Source organism: Sinohyriopsis cumingii, chromosome 15, assembly GCF_028554795.1.
Source record: "Sinohyriopsis cumingii isolate HCF-2022 chromosome 15, ASM2855479v2, whole genome shotgun sequence".
Lineage (NCBI taxonomy): Eukaryota > Metazoa > Mollusca > Bivalvia > Unionida > Unionidae > Sinohyriopsis > Sinohyriopsis cumingii.
In genome coordinates, this window is record NC_142975.1 from 105,443,485 (window position 1) to 105,459,162 (window position 15,678).

General features: G+C 37.1%; 1 protein-coding gene across 1 annotated transcript in view; it reads left to right on the forward strand.

Moving 5' to 3' along the window:
* The window catches only part of LOC149782420 (uncharacterized), a 162,688-nt gene that overhangs the window by 92,339 nt on the left and 54,671 nt on the right, over positions 1–15,678 (forward strand). Inside the window, exon 11 of the mRNA XM_089935136.1 lies at positions 6,484–6,816. Coding sequence (XP_089791262.1) covers positions 6,484–6,816 — 333 coding nt within the window. The remainder of the gene's footprint in view (positions 1–6,483; positions 6,817–15,678) is intronic.

Below are 15,678 nucleotides of genomic sequence, written 5' to 3' on the forward strand. Positions count from 1 at the left end.
GTAAAATTGATTTTTATAGGTACTATTTTTTAAGTGCATGTACTGTTTTGACTTGAATACAATTAAGATTTTATAGAGAATCTATTCTATGATACACCCCTCAGTTGTTACCTTTATTGGTGAGTATGAATAATAAGGGCCTATACTGACACGTTTTCAATTCCCCATGGATAGCCTCATTTCCCTACTGGTAGCCTCATTAATTTAAACTCGGCTATTGAATTTTGCCCTCAGTCTCATATCAACTAGAATAACCTTAAGTATATTGTTTGGAAGTACAAGATCATTCAGTGCTGAATTGTTTGAGAAAAGAAATGAAAATTGCACTTTGCTTTTAAATTAAATGTATTTTAATTACAGAATAAATACCCTATATGGTTTGGTGTCAACTTTTCTGTCTTTCAGAACAACTTTACCCACATTCAATTTATTATTCTGATAAATGTTCACACAAACATTCGTTGGTGCAAATAAATTCTGAACATTAAATTCTGTGTCCGCAGGGACCACAACAACTGATTAATTTATTTCATTTCACTGTCTGCATATCATTTTTTGATCCACCATATGCTTAGGAAATAAAGGAATTAAGTCCATTTGGTATTGATAATACACAAATTTCACTGTATTATGATTCTTATTTGTTGAAATGGAAGCTTGTTCTGTTCTAGGTGCACTGTTTTTTTTTTTAATAGGACATTCCATTGTATCCACTATGACTCAAGTTGTTGGAAAATTGCCTTAAAATCGGATGATGTAACGTAACGAACAAGACTTTGTGATGGCCATATATTTTATTCACGCCATTGTTTGGCCATAAATAAAATCCAAGTGTAAACAGTATTTCTCACAGTAGACTCAGATACTGAAAACCATGCTTTTAAGTTCAAAATTTGTTGTAATAATTTCAGATCTTCATTAATGTCATAAAATACTGATCTTGCACTGACACACCAACTATGTACTTTATGGTTCAGTATGTGGCAGGACCAAGTTTATTCAACACAAACTGAAACTTCATGTAGGTCTCTCAACATGTATAGAAATACATAGCTGCATTGCATTGTACATAATTCTCAACACTGAACATAGGTTGTTTAATTGTTTGTGTCATAATGTCATTATTTTCATGCAAATCATCAGTCAGTATCAAGTTACAAGAGGTGATACATTCCTCTTTCATTTATGACTTCTGGCAATCATATTCATGCACTCTATCTCAAGCTCTTCTTTGCAGCATTCCTGAAAGCTTTTCTTTCTATCTGCCATCCCTTACACTATCTCTACTTTGCTTTCCTAGCTAAGATGTTAACTTGGGTTTTGCCCAGAGAAAACACTTGGATCTGCTGAGTAATGTAATCTTTGTAGTAGAAGATAAAATAGATTTTGATCAAGAGTGGATAAAGGGAATCTTAACAAAGTGATTTCGTTACTTCATTACTCTGCAGCTAGTGTGATTACTATTTAGGTTTTAGTAATAACAGCTTTTACACACATACAAATACACAGACATATTTCCCATAATATGCTTTCTTAATGCACTGTTTTGTATTTACAAAGAAATGTATTTCAAATACAAAAGATACTGAATATCACCAGAATGAGGTAAACTTTCTCTTCTGCAAGATACACATATTTAGACAGAAATGCACATGATGGGGCTGAGCAATGAAATCCACTTGTAGCTTAATTGGTCATAGACCAAAAGAGCTTACTGGATGGCGTGTTGTTCATCTTACATTGTCCATTGCCAGTCTGTCTATTAGCTAAAAGTTTGTTAAAACTATTCATGTTAAATTACTTGAAGGAATTAAATGAAACTTTACACACACATGTTCAACCTATAGTCTAATTGGTTATTAATGAAAGTGGTGCAGCATGGACATCCAGTATGGCTGCCATCTTGAAAATATTATTGCTACTCCAGTAGAGATGTCAAAGTTCAGTCAGGTACCCATCGGTCCTAACGATTGGTTACCTGAGTAACCAATCAAAGGGAAGTTGTATTAAATGTGAACCTGAACTGCTTATTTGTAGGTTCACACATGCCAACCCCCAAGAGAGGTATAAGCATAATTTATTACTAATATAAGTGGCAAAAAATACAACATAATCTGAGCATAAAATAGCAGTCTGTATTACATGCCATAATTACAGAAAACTATATGAAAAATATACATATTTATTTTATTATTTTATTCATTTAGATCTGTTTTTGCTACTTAGCTGGATCTGCATTCATTTTTTCCCCACAAATGGCTAAATCCATGTGGATTAGTAGTTAGTAAAAGAGTATGGACACAAAAGAAATTGATAAATTATTGATGCACAACTCTCACTTTAACTAGTCTTCACGTCTACTGTAACGGTCGCGAATAGTCATAAAGTCCACAAATGATGACTGTTGAAGAATCCTTGACCTGCCATGGTTCATCCCTTAATGATGGTCTGGTGCAACATGTTTTTATGGTTAACAAAATCCCTCTCCTCTGACATTTTTCAGTCATGTAACATGTAACAGTCACATTGATACAACACATTTTTTTTAATGATATATGGCGCCATTTATTTCAAATTTAGATTGGTCCACTACATATGTAGTATCAAAATAGAATGAATCTATGACAAGTGGTTTCACAGTCAAGAAGCCCATCTGTTTTCTTGGAACTATGTTATATACAATTAATGCAAAACTTACCATATTTACACATGTGGCCAATTTTTATTAGATATTTATTTTCAGTGTTACTAAATAACAGATTTCCCTTATATTTAAATATATTCAGTGAAACATTTCATTCTGTATAGGTGTCCATTTCATTCATATTTTCCTATATGAAGTGTATGTTACATTAAGCAAGTTTTTATGTTGCTTTTGCCATGCCAAAAATATCTGTCCTGGGTTTCCCACTAATACAAAAAGGTCCCATAAATGAACATATGAACAGTGGCCCTAACTTGAACAACTAATACTAGCTCCAGGGCCAAAACTTGAGGCTAAATGGTATTATTTAAACCAGACATTTATACTGTGCTTTTATTTGTATTTTATTTCATTGAATATTTCATAATCAGTACTTTCTGTCGCTGTCGATAAAAAGATATTGACCCAGTTAATGCCATCAGGATCTGAAAACAAGTGCGTTTAAGTCACAAGAAAAATGGTGCATAAACAATGGGTAGGCACAAAGTTAGGATGGTCTAGCTATAAATATCAGTGTTGATTCTTAAATAGGTCTCGTGAGAAGAAGAGAAGTGTCCTCCCTTGTATTATTATATAGAACATATATAACAAGTAAATAGTAAGGAACCATTCGAGCCCCTGTGATGATGAATAAATGTGCACACGAAACAAACCTCTAACTGTAATTGTTATTCTTTGTCTTAATCTGAACTTGGAACACTTTTGTGGGTTTTTTAAACGGGTACTTGGTTGTTCATTTTATTACCTGGGTTATTATCAGTAGGCGAGTATTTGGGTACCTGTTGGCATCTTTATACACCAGAAGAACCATTGCATCAAATAAAATATGGATTCTCACTAAAAGACTTTTTGATGTCAAGTTGGTTTCAAATGAAAATGGTGATGATTTGATATTTGATATGTCTGTCATGGCAGCCATTTGAAAATTTAGTTATTTCTAATTCTTCTGATTGGAAAATCTGATTGATATGTGATGCTAATCTGACATCCACTATTGCCATGGAAGCCATAATGAATATTGTATTGTCACTACATCTGAACAGAAGGTCATATTGACATGTAGAATATTTATATCTAGATGGTCCCAAATGGTCAGTGCTGATTTGACCTCTAGTATGACCATCACAGTTGATGTTTTGGAAACATTGTCATTACACCTCTTTTCCAGATGATTGATCATATTGACACAGGAATTTCAGCGAAAGACTTCTTGGGATGATCTAGTTGAATCTAAATGAAAATGATCTGACATCAAATAATGCAACCATAGCGTCTGTCTTGAACACGGTGTTTTGCCACTCCTGAATAGAAGGTCATATTGATAAGTGACTTTTGTCAGAAAACTTATATAATGTCTAGTTGATTCCAAATTGTTGCCAATAGAACTAATAATATGGCCATCGTCTTGACCATTTTGAAAATCTTGTCATTGTTACTTCTCTTAGATGGTCATATTGATATGGGATTGTTGTCCGAAAATTTTGTTGATATCGTGTGTGTGTGTGATTTGGATTTGTAATGTAGCTTTAACAATTTTTCAGTCATATTGTTACGATGTCTGCATTGTGACAGTTTATAGTGATATCTACCACTGGGGCATCATGCCTCAGACATGTAGCATGATGTCTCACCCAGTCACATTATCCGGACACCAGGTCAACCAGTCCTAACACTAGCTTCTTAATGCTGAATGCCAAGCGAGGTAGCTGTTAGTACCATTTTTGTAAGTCTTTGGTATGACTAAACTGGGGATCAATCCCATGACCTCCTGCATCCGAGGCAGATGCTCTAGTGGTCTTTAATATCTAGTTCGATCTGAATTAAAGTGTTGTCAGTTTAACCCAGGGGTCTCAAACACATGGCCTGCAGGCCGCATGCAGCCTGCCAAGCCATATCATGTGGCCCACAAAATGATTGGCATCACAAAGTGTCATGAGAGATAACAAAGGTGGTGTGGCCCTTGGGCCATCAAAATTGAACTTGTGCGGCCCTCAGCAGACCTGCCAACTTTAAGATTTTGCCGTAAGTCTTACAAAAATTACCCTTAAAATACGGACTTATGGCATACAAGCACAAACTATGGGAAAATGATAGTTGTCAAAAAATCTGGATAATCGATTCATCCGTGTTTGATATGGATCTAGGTTTAATATTAGGACTAGTGAAATAAGTCAGGGAACCAGACTATCTTCACAGCAGCAACCGACGCTTTAAACTGCACCTATTTGTTCATGCGAAGTATCTGTATGATCAAACTTTTGATTATAGAATTTTGTTTTTAAAATGGCATCCAGAAAGTAATGCATGTTTAAGATAAAATGGAAAATAAGCTTCTTAAAAAGTGTTAATTTTCAACACAGGGGAATAAAAAGGAGTATTCAGATTCTTGTGAATAAAAGCTAGAAAGGATACAATTACGTTTATTTGACATCACGTGCCAGTTTGAGTATTCTTGCTGTGGGAGATATGATTGCCGTCATCATGTGAAATGGAAAAAGAATTTCCAATAATTACGTCAAGTTGAGAGATAGCAACAAGCCATTGAGTTGCATATGGTTTGGAGCTAAAGTTTGTGCAGCTGTACTTGTGGTAAATAAAGTCTATGCATGCTTTACAAACTTTTCAGTTGAACATAATGTTTATCATCGCTATGTCAAACTTTTAATTATGTTTTCCAGCTATACATTAGCAGTTATTGGTATTTTGTTTCACCTTACTGAAACTGGTCAGTCTTATGGAAAAAATCAACTGCCCTTACTGAGATGGACACGTCAGGGTTGGCAGGTCTGCCCTCAGGGTGGTTTGAGTTTGAGACCCGTTACGTAACCTTTAATATGGCCACCATGTTGGCCATTTTGAAAATCTTAGCATTGTTACTTCTCATAGATGGATGGTCATATCGATAAGGGATTTTCATGAAAATATTTTGTTTGACATTTAACTGATCCTTAACGAAAATGGTCCTCCTGGACGTCTGGTATGGTCAACATGGTAGCCATCTTTAGCAACTTGCTTCTTCTACTCCTGAATAAGTGGCCATTTTTCACCAAAAACCACACCGGTGTCCTAGTGGTTAGAGCGTCCGCCTCAGATGCGGGAGGTCGTGGGTTCGATCCCCGGCTGAGTCATACCAGAGACTTACAAAAATGATACTAACAGATGCCTCGCTTGGCGTTAAGCATTAAGAGGTTAGTGTTAGGACTGGTCAGCCTGGTGTCAGGATAATGTGACTGGGTGGGACATCATGCTACATGTCTGCAGCATGATGCCCCAGTGCTAGACATCACTATAAACTGCTACATTGCTGACATCAGAGCAATATGACTGAAAAATTGTTAAAGCTACGTTAAAAAATGAAAATCACATCACACATCACATTTCACCAAAAAGACTTTTAATAATTTCTAATTGGTCCAAAATGAAATTGGTGCTATGTTTATTCCAGTATGTCTGTCACATCAATTTATCAGCAAATGATTTTGCTCAGAAATACCAGAGATAGTCTCAACACTCAGCAAGTAAAACGTAGAGATAATCAACTCTAAGACATTCTTTTCAGCCAGTAGAACATCAGTCCCTTTGAGGGACTCTAGAACTTTTAGAACCCTTTCCTTAAATTTATTTATATGTCTTACCTCAATTCAAACAACACCAGTCCATGACTATGAAGATGTTTAACTACATCCCATTAAAACTATGTATTTTATGATCAGAATTATTAATAAAGCTTGCTGTGCTATTCAATCATCTAAATTATTTGTGTTATCTTATCTTTCTAGGGGTTCCAGCTTTCTTAAGTGAGGAAAAAAATAAATTTGCAGGAGGAATTGGTCACTTTATCAACATATCCATACCATTTTATAGTTATTCAAATGTGACCAGCTTCATGTTTAAGAAAAATGGCACCATAGTCATGAATACAAACAGAACCAACACACATCTTAGAAGTGCTATAATTGGCTACATGTTGTATGACAGCAAAATTCAGCTGAGGGCTCAAGAAGCACATCTCTACATTCAGGACCTGACACAGGAGGATTTTGACAACTACACTCTTATTTTAGAGAATTCCCAGGGACCAGCAGTTGTTATAGTGACATTGGATCCATTTGGTAATGCATAGTAAATTAGGTGTTTCATTGTTTCTTCAGTTGAGAAAACAACTTAACTGGCCTGGTTTTAACTTTAGAATAATAAAATCGATGCTGGGAAAGATGAGGTTTCTCTTAACATCTCTTCCCTTCCCTTGCCAACATTATATTTCATTTAATGACAGTGAAGTGTTTCAGGATGAGTTTGCATAGCTCTGTATTATAATAACAAGGAAAAGACATGACACATGGGTTTGATAACAAAACATTTGAAATTGATTGATCATACAATTTATTATTGCTAAATGAAATAATGATCCAGTTGAAATGGGTTTTTCTCTAAAACAGAGATGCCAACTACTTTGATTGTTGAGGAATTATGATTTAGTTTTGGTGAAATTTATGGTGAGATTTTGTTTAAAGGTACTGAAGGACAAATCTACATAATCCCATCTTATAATAACAAGGAAAACACCATAATTTAAGTGTCATTAGAGGATCGTTTGAATGTGTCAACCATAAAAGCTTAGTATTGAATTTAGAGATGATCATATTAAACTGGAGTTTTCACTAAAACCAGAGCTGCCAACCATTCCAGCTTCTGTGGAATTATTATTTATTTTGGGTGAAAATTATGCATTCCATAGTACATGCACCAATTTCCACAAAGTCACAAATTTATGGGATACACCTTTGCAGTGGAATTTTTTTCTGCTTCATAATGAGTGAGACTTAGGTATCATTCATTTCACCAGTGGTATCAGCATTGGTTGAGATTTTGGTTAAATTTTACCACTACATTCAGAAACAAGTCTCTCTTTATATTTAAGATATCTATGTCTTCAGATAGTATCCCATGGAATCTGTTCCAAGTCCATCAGAAATTTGGTGGTGTTAAAATGTTTCAAGATCTGTAAGAAATTAATTTATGAACATAATTTTCCTTACTTTTTCTACTAGATTTTTGTGTAAAAATAATGGCATAGTGGTCATTCAGTCAAGTGCCAAACCCTGGATGAAAAGCTGCCATACTTTGTGTAGTTAGGGAGCTCTCTACCTTTTCATATCTATACACCCCAAGCTTTAGTCTGAAACCCATATTAGGTAAAGTTCATTTGAAATTCTTTGTTAGTTTTTATATTTATCATTGTTTATAAGTCTCAAACCCTGGAAGATATGGCTGATATACTAGGATCATACAGTCAATAAACATGCACTCCTACCGTAATTCTGACCCTTAGTATGGTGCAAATGTCAGGGTCATTTGGAAGTAAAACCATCAGCATTAGTATTATGACTATATGGTCTTAAACTAAAGAATAGAAAAGAGCAAAAACAAACAAGTTTTGTAAAATTTGACATAATTTATTTCCTCAGAATACAGAGTGAAAATATAAACATATCTTATGGTATTGCAAATTAAATCCCAAATAATCCCAGAATTTGTGACACAAGTCCTAGTGAATAAAGTTCTGAATAAACTTGAGTGACCTTTCAAATAATTTCCTATGCTGAAGGTGTTGTGCCTGGCATAGACTATAGTCTAATATGTACTAATATACCAATGGCCTGAATTGTAATGATGTGCCAACAGTCTTTTGATGAATCACAATAATATAATCCAAGAAGTTTTTGTTTTAAATCACTGTAATTCCAAGTTAATGTCTCTGTCTAAGAATATTATTATAGATGAGCACTTTGTGTTTACAGTGAATAAATAATTTGAATAAATGAACTCCAGCCCAAATACTGAACACAACAATAAGACTGATTCTGCTTAACGATCTCAAGCACAAATAAATAATTTTCCAAGTAAACAAGATTATTAAGCCCTCTACTTAATCAAAGTCACAATTAATGCTTTTGATAGAAAAAAACTATTATTTTATGGAAATGTCTGTTCACTGACAGGAAGAAATTATAATAAAGAACAATGTAAACACAATGTCCTTGACTCAAACCAAGATAAATATGTTACTTGTATTGATAATGATCCTAATATTAAACCCACACTCATGGGGAAAATATTAGCTAAATATTAGTTGTTTCCAGAATAAAAAAATCCCAATGATGCTGGTACAGGATTTCCCAAAAATTCTTACAGCTGGGACTGGGTACAGTGATGTGTCTTTTTCAGTCACCTGGTGATACCAACTGTCACCTAGTCACAAAAAGTTCAGTCCTGGTTCTGTTGTGTACAGCATCGTTAGTGGCATCAGATTCATTGAACCATTATTGTATAATATTAGGTACTAAATCTATGATAGGGCTCTAGGAGTCGGAATGGTCTAAAATGCACTCTTTTTGCCAATCAATTCCTTCTCACATGGGTTCAAAATTCATGCTTGGCTAATGTGAGTAGTGATTATGTGAAAGCTTGCCAGTAACTTACCATGGATTGGTGGTTCTTTCTTGATTTTTTCTGGTTTGTTACTCCACCAGACAGGTTGATCTAGCATGTGCTAAAAATGGTGTTAAAGCCACAGAACCAAACTGACATGAATGCATCGTGGACTTGTACATGTCCAATATTCGTTCTGTCTCCATCGCGATCTAGTACCAGTCAAGATAAATTCCTATTTCCGGACACATTACCTGTTGTAGACCCTTGATGACACTCAAAGTGTATTGACTGAATAGCTGCATGTCCAAGTGTCAAGAAATTCTGTCTCCTTTGTCACCTACTACCTGTTTCAGTCATCACTGTTTTATTTATCGCTCCATTCTCAATGATTATATTTCAGTAATCTGAGCATAACCAAAATCTGAGAACCCTGTCACAAGACATACCTGTGAGCTGGTGTTGTGTATAGGTCATGCACTTGACAGAGTAGTTCAATACTCACTCTCCAGTTTGCCATAGTTGCTTCCATTAATTTCCAGCTTAGGGAAAAATATGCTCTTTCTGACTTAAGTCTCTATCTTTCAGCCTACTATTTCACTAACACAAAGAGAAGGTCAGGAAACAGGCTACTAAAGAAATTAGGCCATCTTCTTTCCCCATGAGCCTTCCTGAAGAAAATGATACCTTGTTTATCCTACCATTGTTCACTACACAAACTCACTGAAGCATAGTGACTTTCCTAGTTACCAAGGCCAGTAGTTAGCCCTGAACAGTCATTGATGTAAACTACCTCAACAGTGCATTTGGGTACCCAAGTTCAAAATGGAGACACCAAGATCACTTCTGAATACCATTCAAGGGGAAACTTTTCCTGCCAGTCCAAACCTACAGCATACAAAGTACAGTGTTCATACCATACCCTGAAAATCATCTTGGTCATGTCTTCCATCTGTTTGAAAAGCCCAGGAATGTTTCTTGCCTTCTGGGACTTCCCAATGCATATTTGTATCTTCTCATTTTGGACTGCTTGTTCATCTTACACTGCAAATGATTACAGTTGTGCCATGACTTTTCCCTCCAAAGAAAAGAATCATTTTCAGATTAACTAGGTCCCATTTTAGCAAATTATAGGATAGCTTTGGATTTTGGCAGGTAGCATGGAACCAACTCCTGGAAATCATGATTTGCACAGATCCCAGCATGACTGACTGTACAGCCCACCTTGTGCCCTACTTTAAAAAAACAACAGATTTGGACCCTTCATTAACATCAACCCCCTTGCAATAAAGACAATGGTTAAAGTCTTTTGATCATAGCAGTAGATTTTACATGGAATGGTTATTCTCATTCTTTCTGACTATTGTTAATTACTCTGGAAGCTAAGGTCCTTTTGGTTTGGAATTTTCTCCTGTGGTGTGATTGTTGACTCAACACTCAAGTGCTCCACATCCCATTAGGTCTCAATGTCCTAGCAGATTTACTACCAAAGGGAATCCACCTGTCCACACTGAATGGTCCATTGACACCATTTATTTCAATTATACAATGCTAGGTACAACCTCTGGAGGATATCTTTACAATGAGAAAGTATACCATGCTCCCAGTCTTTATCTCACAAGTTTTAGATCCAAATAAAGAGGGAAGTCAACACCTTTACCCTGAACTGGAATGATGGTCTCAGTATATATTGTGTATCCCCTACACCTCTAATCCATAAGTCTAGCAGAAAGTAGGGTAAAATCATGTGTTGACAAATATTGATTGCTTCCATCATCATTCATTTGGGGAAAAGATCATTTATCAGAACATCTGGGAAATCATGCCATTTAATACCTGTCATTACATTGCTATAATTATTTTCCTGGCAATAGATCCTAGTCCAAGGAGATTATTCCTTTGGAGGTCTAGAATAATAAACAAGATTCCAGTTTGGTACCTGAGTTAACTCCTGTAAGGACTTCATGCAGTCCTCATGTGTCTTGGGTACTCAGTGCTTTCAACCTCTAATTTGTCTTTTAATATTTTTACTTTCATTCATATTTTTTGTTGTGTATTATTTTATATTTCCTCTCCAGTTGTTGCATATTTTCATTTATATGTTTCCCTTTGCATTTCATCTGAGAATTTTTAGTACCTCAACAGCAAAGTGGTACTTCATTTTTCTCCAAGTCTAGCAGTATTAGGGTAAGTTTACCTTCCCCAGTTTTTGTCCCAGTTCATTGTTTGTTGTGTTTCCTTACAGCATTCGGTAAGCTGCATGGTGTAGGCTAATGTGCTCATAAACAGGTAACTTGGAACATGCACCCCACATGCTTAGCAGGTACTGCATGTGTATATACAGATGGTTATCCTTTGTTCTTGCCTTTGGAGAAATTCATCATGCCTATGTGGCTAGTTAGAAGTGATATATTTCTTCCTCATCATCACTCAGTGACCCACACCGTTCTCAGGAGTGGCTAAAGACACTTATCAAATTAGGGAAGTCACCAGCTTCTGTAAATGAGGGGTATGTGGCTCTTTTCAGGTATTGAAATCACCAGTGAGGGTGGCATCACTGAAACATGAAAGAAAGTTGTCAGTTTCCATGAGGAAGTCCTTCCATCCCAATGCAAACAGGTCTTATTCATCAGAGTTAATTCCTCTGAACAGAGACACCCAATAAGGTCTACATCTTCTGGCCATTTATTCCAGGGACCATTGGACAGGCTTAGAGCACCAGGTACTGTGTCACGTGACAGTCACCAAGGCTATGTCACTAGGCATCAAGCACCGGTATCTTTATCCCTAAGTCACCAGGTATGATGTTTGGGACTGATCCTCCATCTTTACCTCTTGTCACTAGGTGAAATGCACTGGGTGCTGGTCTTTGAACTCAGACAAAGGATTTTCAACATTGGACAAGGCAAAGAAATGAGGTAAATACTCACCCTTTCTCTTTGTTACCATTCAGCCCATGAAGCACGGCAATGAAATTGTATAACTGAGGTGAGTGAAGGAACAGAGTTGATACCCTTCCTTCTCATATGTTCCTGTTCAAACACTATATTTCTCTGAGACTCACACCGTCCAGTGGATGACCATATCTTCTTCTCTTTCCATTACACTATTGATAACTTTGCCATGGCTCCTTGGATTAGTGGATTGGTCAGTCTGTGGTCATCCCCAGCTCATCTGGATTTTGTTGTCAATGAAAGAGGATGAGACTATCACACTTCCTACTGTGACAAGATGAAATCATAAATCTGCTTTATTGCACCACCTACCTCTTAGTCGAGATGGGAAAACTAACTCTCATTAATTCCTTTTCTCCAAGGAGGAAGATAAAATGGAATAGACCTGTCTAACATGAAAAGCAAAACAGGATGAAAAGCTCTCAATTTTGATTAACACTGATCAGTTGCCGAAGGTATCAGTTGCCCTTTTCCACTTTTGGGGTCTCAATATTCATCCCACTCTATAGATTGGGTGAGGGAGGAGAATATAGTTTGGACCTTTGACAAGGCCGTAAATGAGGTTTACCACCTCCTTCACCCAGGTGTATGTCCTAAAGCCATGGATTGTTGGACCCTTTGATCATCACCAGTTTGGAGAGAATTTCCCTGTCACAGCCAAAACATGACCTGTAATTCTGTTGCTCCTTTACTTGGCAATAGTGATGGAGCTAATGTATTATTCATCTCGAAGCCAAGAGGTAACTAGACAGAAGAACAGTGGGTCTGTCATATCTTCATTACTAACGCTCTTTGTTCCCGCTTTCAGTTACATGATCCATGTACATTTGCCTGATTGAGCCTTTAATCGACAGGCCTTGCAGTAGAGTGCTTTCCAGGTAGAATTTTAGCAGGAATCTGGGCCTGAGCCGATTTATTCTCTTGAGGGTTTAAGTGCATGAGGCATATGGATCTTTGTTCATGTCAACTTGCATCATGAATTCCTATTCTGGCATTGTGAAGAAAATGGTTAGTAACTCCATTATTGCAGGATCCATGATAGCATACCCCAGCATGACCAGGTATGGAAACCATTCTGCCGACCAATCACTCTTGCAGAAATTAGTCCCAGATGTGATTGATAGAGGTTTACAGCCAAAGGGAAAAGGCTGGCAAAACCAAGAGGCTCACAGTGGCCACATGAAAAGCAGGCAGAGACACACTAGTTTTCTCCACGAAACTTGTTCCACACTTGCTAGTATATCCATAGACCATACACTTCTAAATCCTGTGCATGACCTCTATTGCACTATATCTTCAACATTTTAATGAAATGAAGGAGAAGTGCTGGAGCAGGCCACAGCCTCAGGGAAGCACACAGCAGTAGCAGCAGGTGGAATACTGTGCAACTCAGGATGATTTCCCAACCCACACCCAGCATTCCAGGAGTTCTGTGTGAGCCTCATCCTTTGTGGAAATGATCAACCTGTTTTTTGCAGCCTGGTTGAAGGACAGGTTTGCATCTGTATATTCACCATGATTATGATCACCTCATTCTTGCCGCACTCATCGATGATGAGCAGAAACTCTTCCACAGAGATTAAGCAGCCGTGCAATGCCCAGGATTGAAGTTTGTCATGCTTTGAGCTGTTAACTAGATTTAGCCCTGGCCAGAGCCATTATGCTACAGTCCAGGTCAGGCACTCAATGCTGACTATGATGGGGAAGTTGACCATTGTGGTCAACAGTGCTACAATGGCATCACCATCCACAATGTAAAACAACAGTCAGGGTGTCATCAGTGCCATCGACCAGGTCAGCAGCATGGTGGTACTTGGGGAATCCTCACTGTTGCTCAGCCTCTGCATGCATGGATGGTGTTGTGGCTGCTAGAGGAGTCATCAGTCTTTCTCAACACAACATTTTGATCATTTATATGGTTCCTTTATGTCTGCATCTTTGTCTTCAGCATACTTTTATTCTCTACATCTTTATCATCAGTTTATATATTTATATCGGTTTAAATGATCAACATACTTTTTGTCATAGTATTTTTCCTGCCAAGTTGGTTGGCAGCATTGTGAATGACTCACCTGGCGGCCTTGGTATGTCTCCTGTCAAATGACTGTTGCCATAGCACAGTCTGCCATCAGCTTTGTTTCCTGTCAAATGACTGTTGCCATAGCACAGTCTGCCATCAGCTTGGAAGATGCAAGATTGTTTGGCCCCTCCCGGCCAGCTGGCTAGGGCAGCAGCAGCTAGATGTCTGTGATGGAGCTTTCCAGGCAAGACCCATTCACACACTGCCTATGGTGCCTGAAATGTATCACATGACCCCGTTCGGCCTGATCCACTTCTTGGTATATATAGCTGTCAACTTTTGAAAAGCCAAGTAAGGAGATGGAATAAAAAACTAGGGGGACCTGGACCTGAAATTGCAAGTGTTTTATGCTGCATTTTTTAGGCACTGGTTTCAGTAAATATTGACTGATCTTCTGGGTCCAACATGTGTGAAATTCTCAAAGGATGCACCAATGGTGCCTGCAGAACCTTTTCAGGGGTGGAGGGAGGGGGGCAAACATGTAGTGGTCAGCCATTACATTTTATGGATGAAAGCCTAAACGTGCAGTCAGGATCGGGTGAGCAATATTTGTCATTTCCTGGTAAAGGATCTCGAGTTTCTACAGACAAAAGAAGGCTTATGGCCAATTTTAGTCAAACTTTTATAGTTGCATACCACACCTATTTCAACTGTATGCATGAAGTCTTTTTGAATTTCATAGCAAACAAGACATGTGAAACTGTCAGAAAGTGTGTAGTGCCGGTGTTCCAAATGGTGCAAGTTTTGGTCCAAGTGCTTTTGAGAAACCAAAACTTAATTTGCTATATATTCCTTAATAATAGAAATTTTTCAATGCAGCAGTAAAAATGTAATTGTAATACACAATGAGGCCTGTCTGGAAATATGTTTGAAATATAAAAACATTGATAAATGACATTTTGGGAGGAAATTTATATAAACATTTAAATTTTGAAAACTAAATTTTAATGAAAAATTAAGTTGCCATGCAAGTTTTGAAATTCAAACTGGCAAATTTTAGACAGTAAAGTTGATTAATTAATGATATTTAAAACAAGTAGTAGCTAAGGTCAGTACAACTTATAACATTTTGTCCAGCGCTAATGAAGCAAGATAACTCACAGTGATTTTTGTAGCAAATTGCAGTATGCTTGTCTAAATGCATATAGGTTTACACACCAAAGAAACAATGACAGGTGGCATGTTCCACATTTATTACATCAGGCAGTTGTTAATACAAATAATAGCACACTAAAAAAAATATATGGGACCACTACCATGTTTTATAGCAAAAATGCATTCCATTTCAATGTCATTAAACCACAAAAGGCGACAATGTAATAGGAAAGTTAAGTTAAATGGGAGGCCTTACTTTACTGAACAATGGTGCTGAACTCTCTCATGAAGACCTAAGCCATGTCTTTGAGGTGTTATATATCAGTGTGGTGATATGAACTAATCTTGGTCAATTATGGCAGTGCATTGCACATATCCTTATGAAACCTTGCTATCACCACCGGACTACTGGA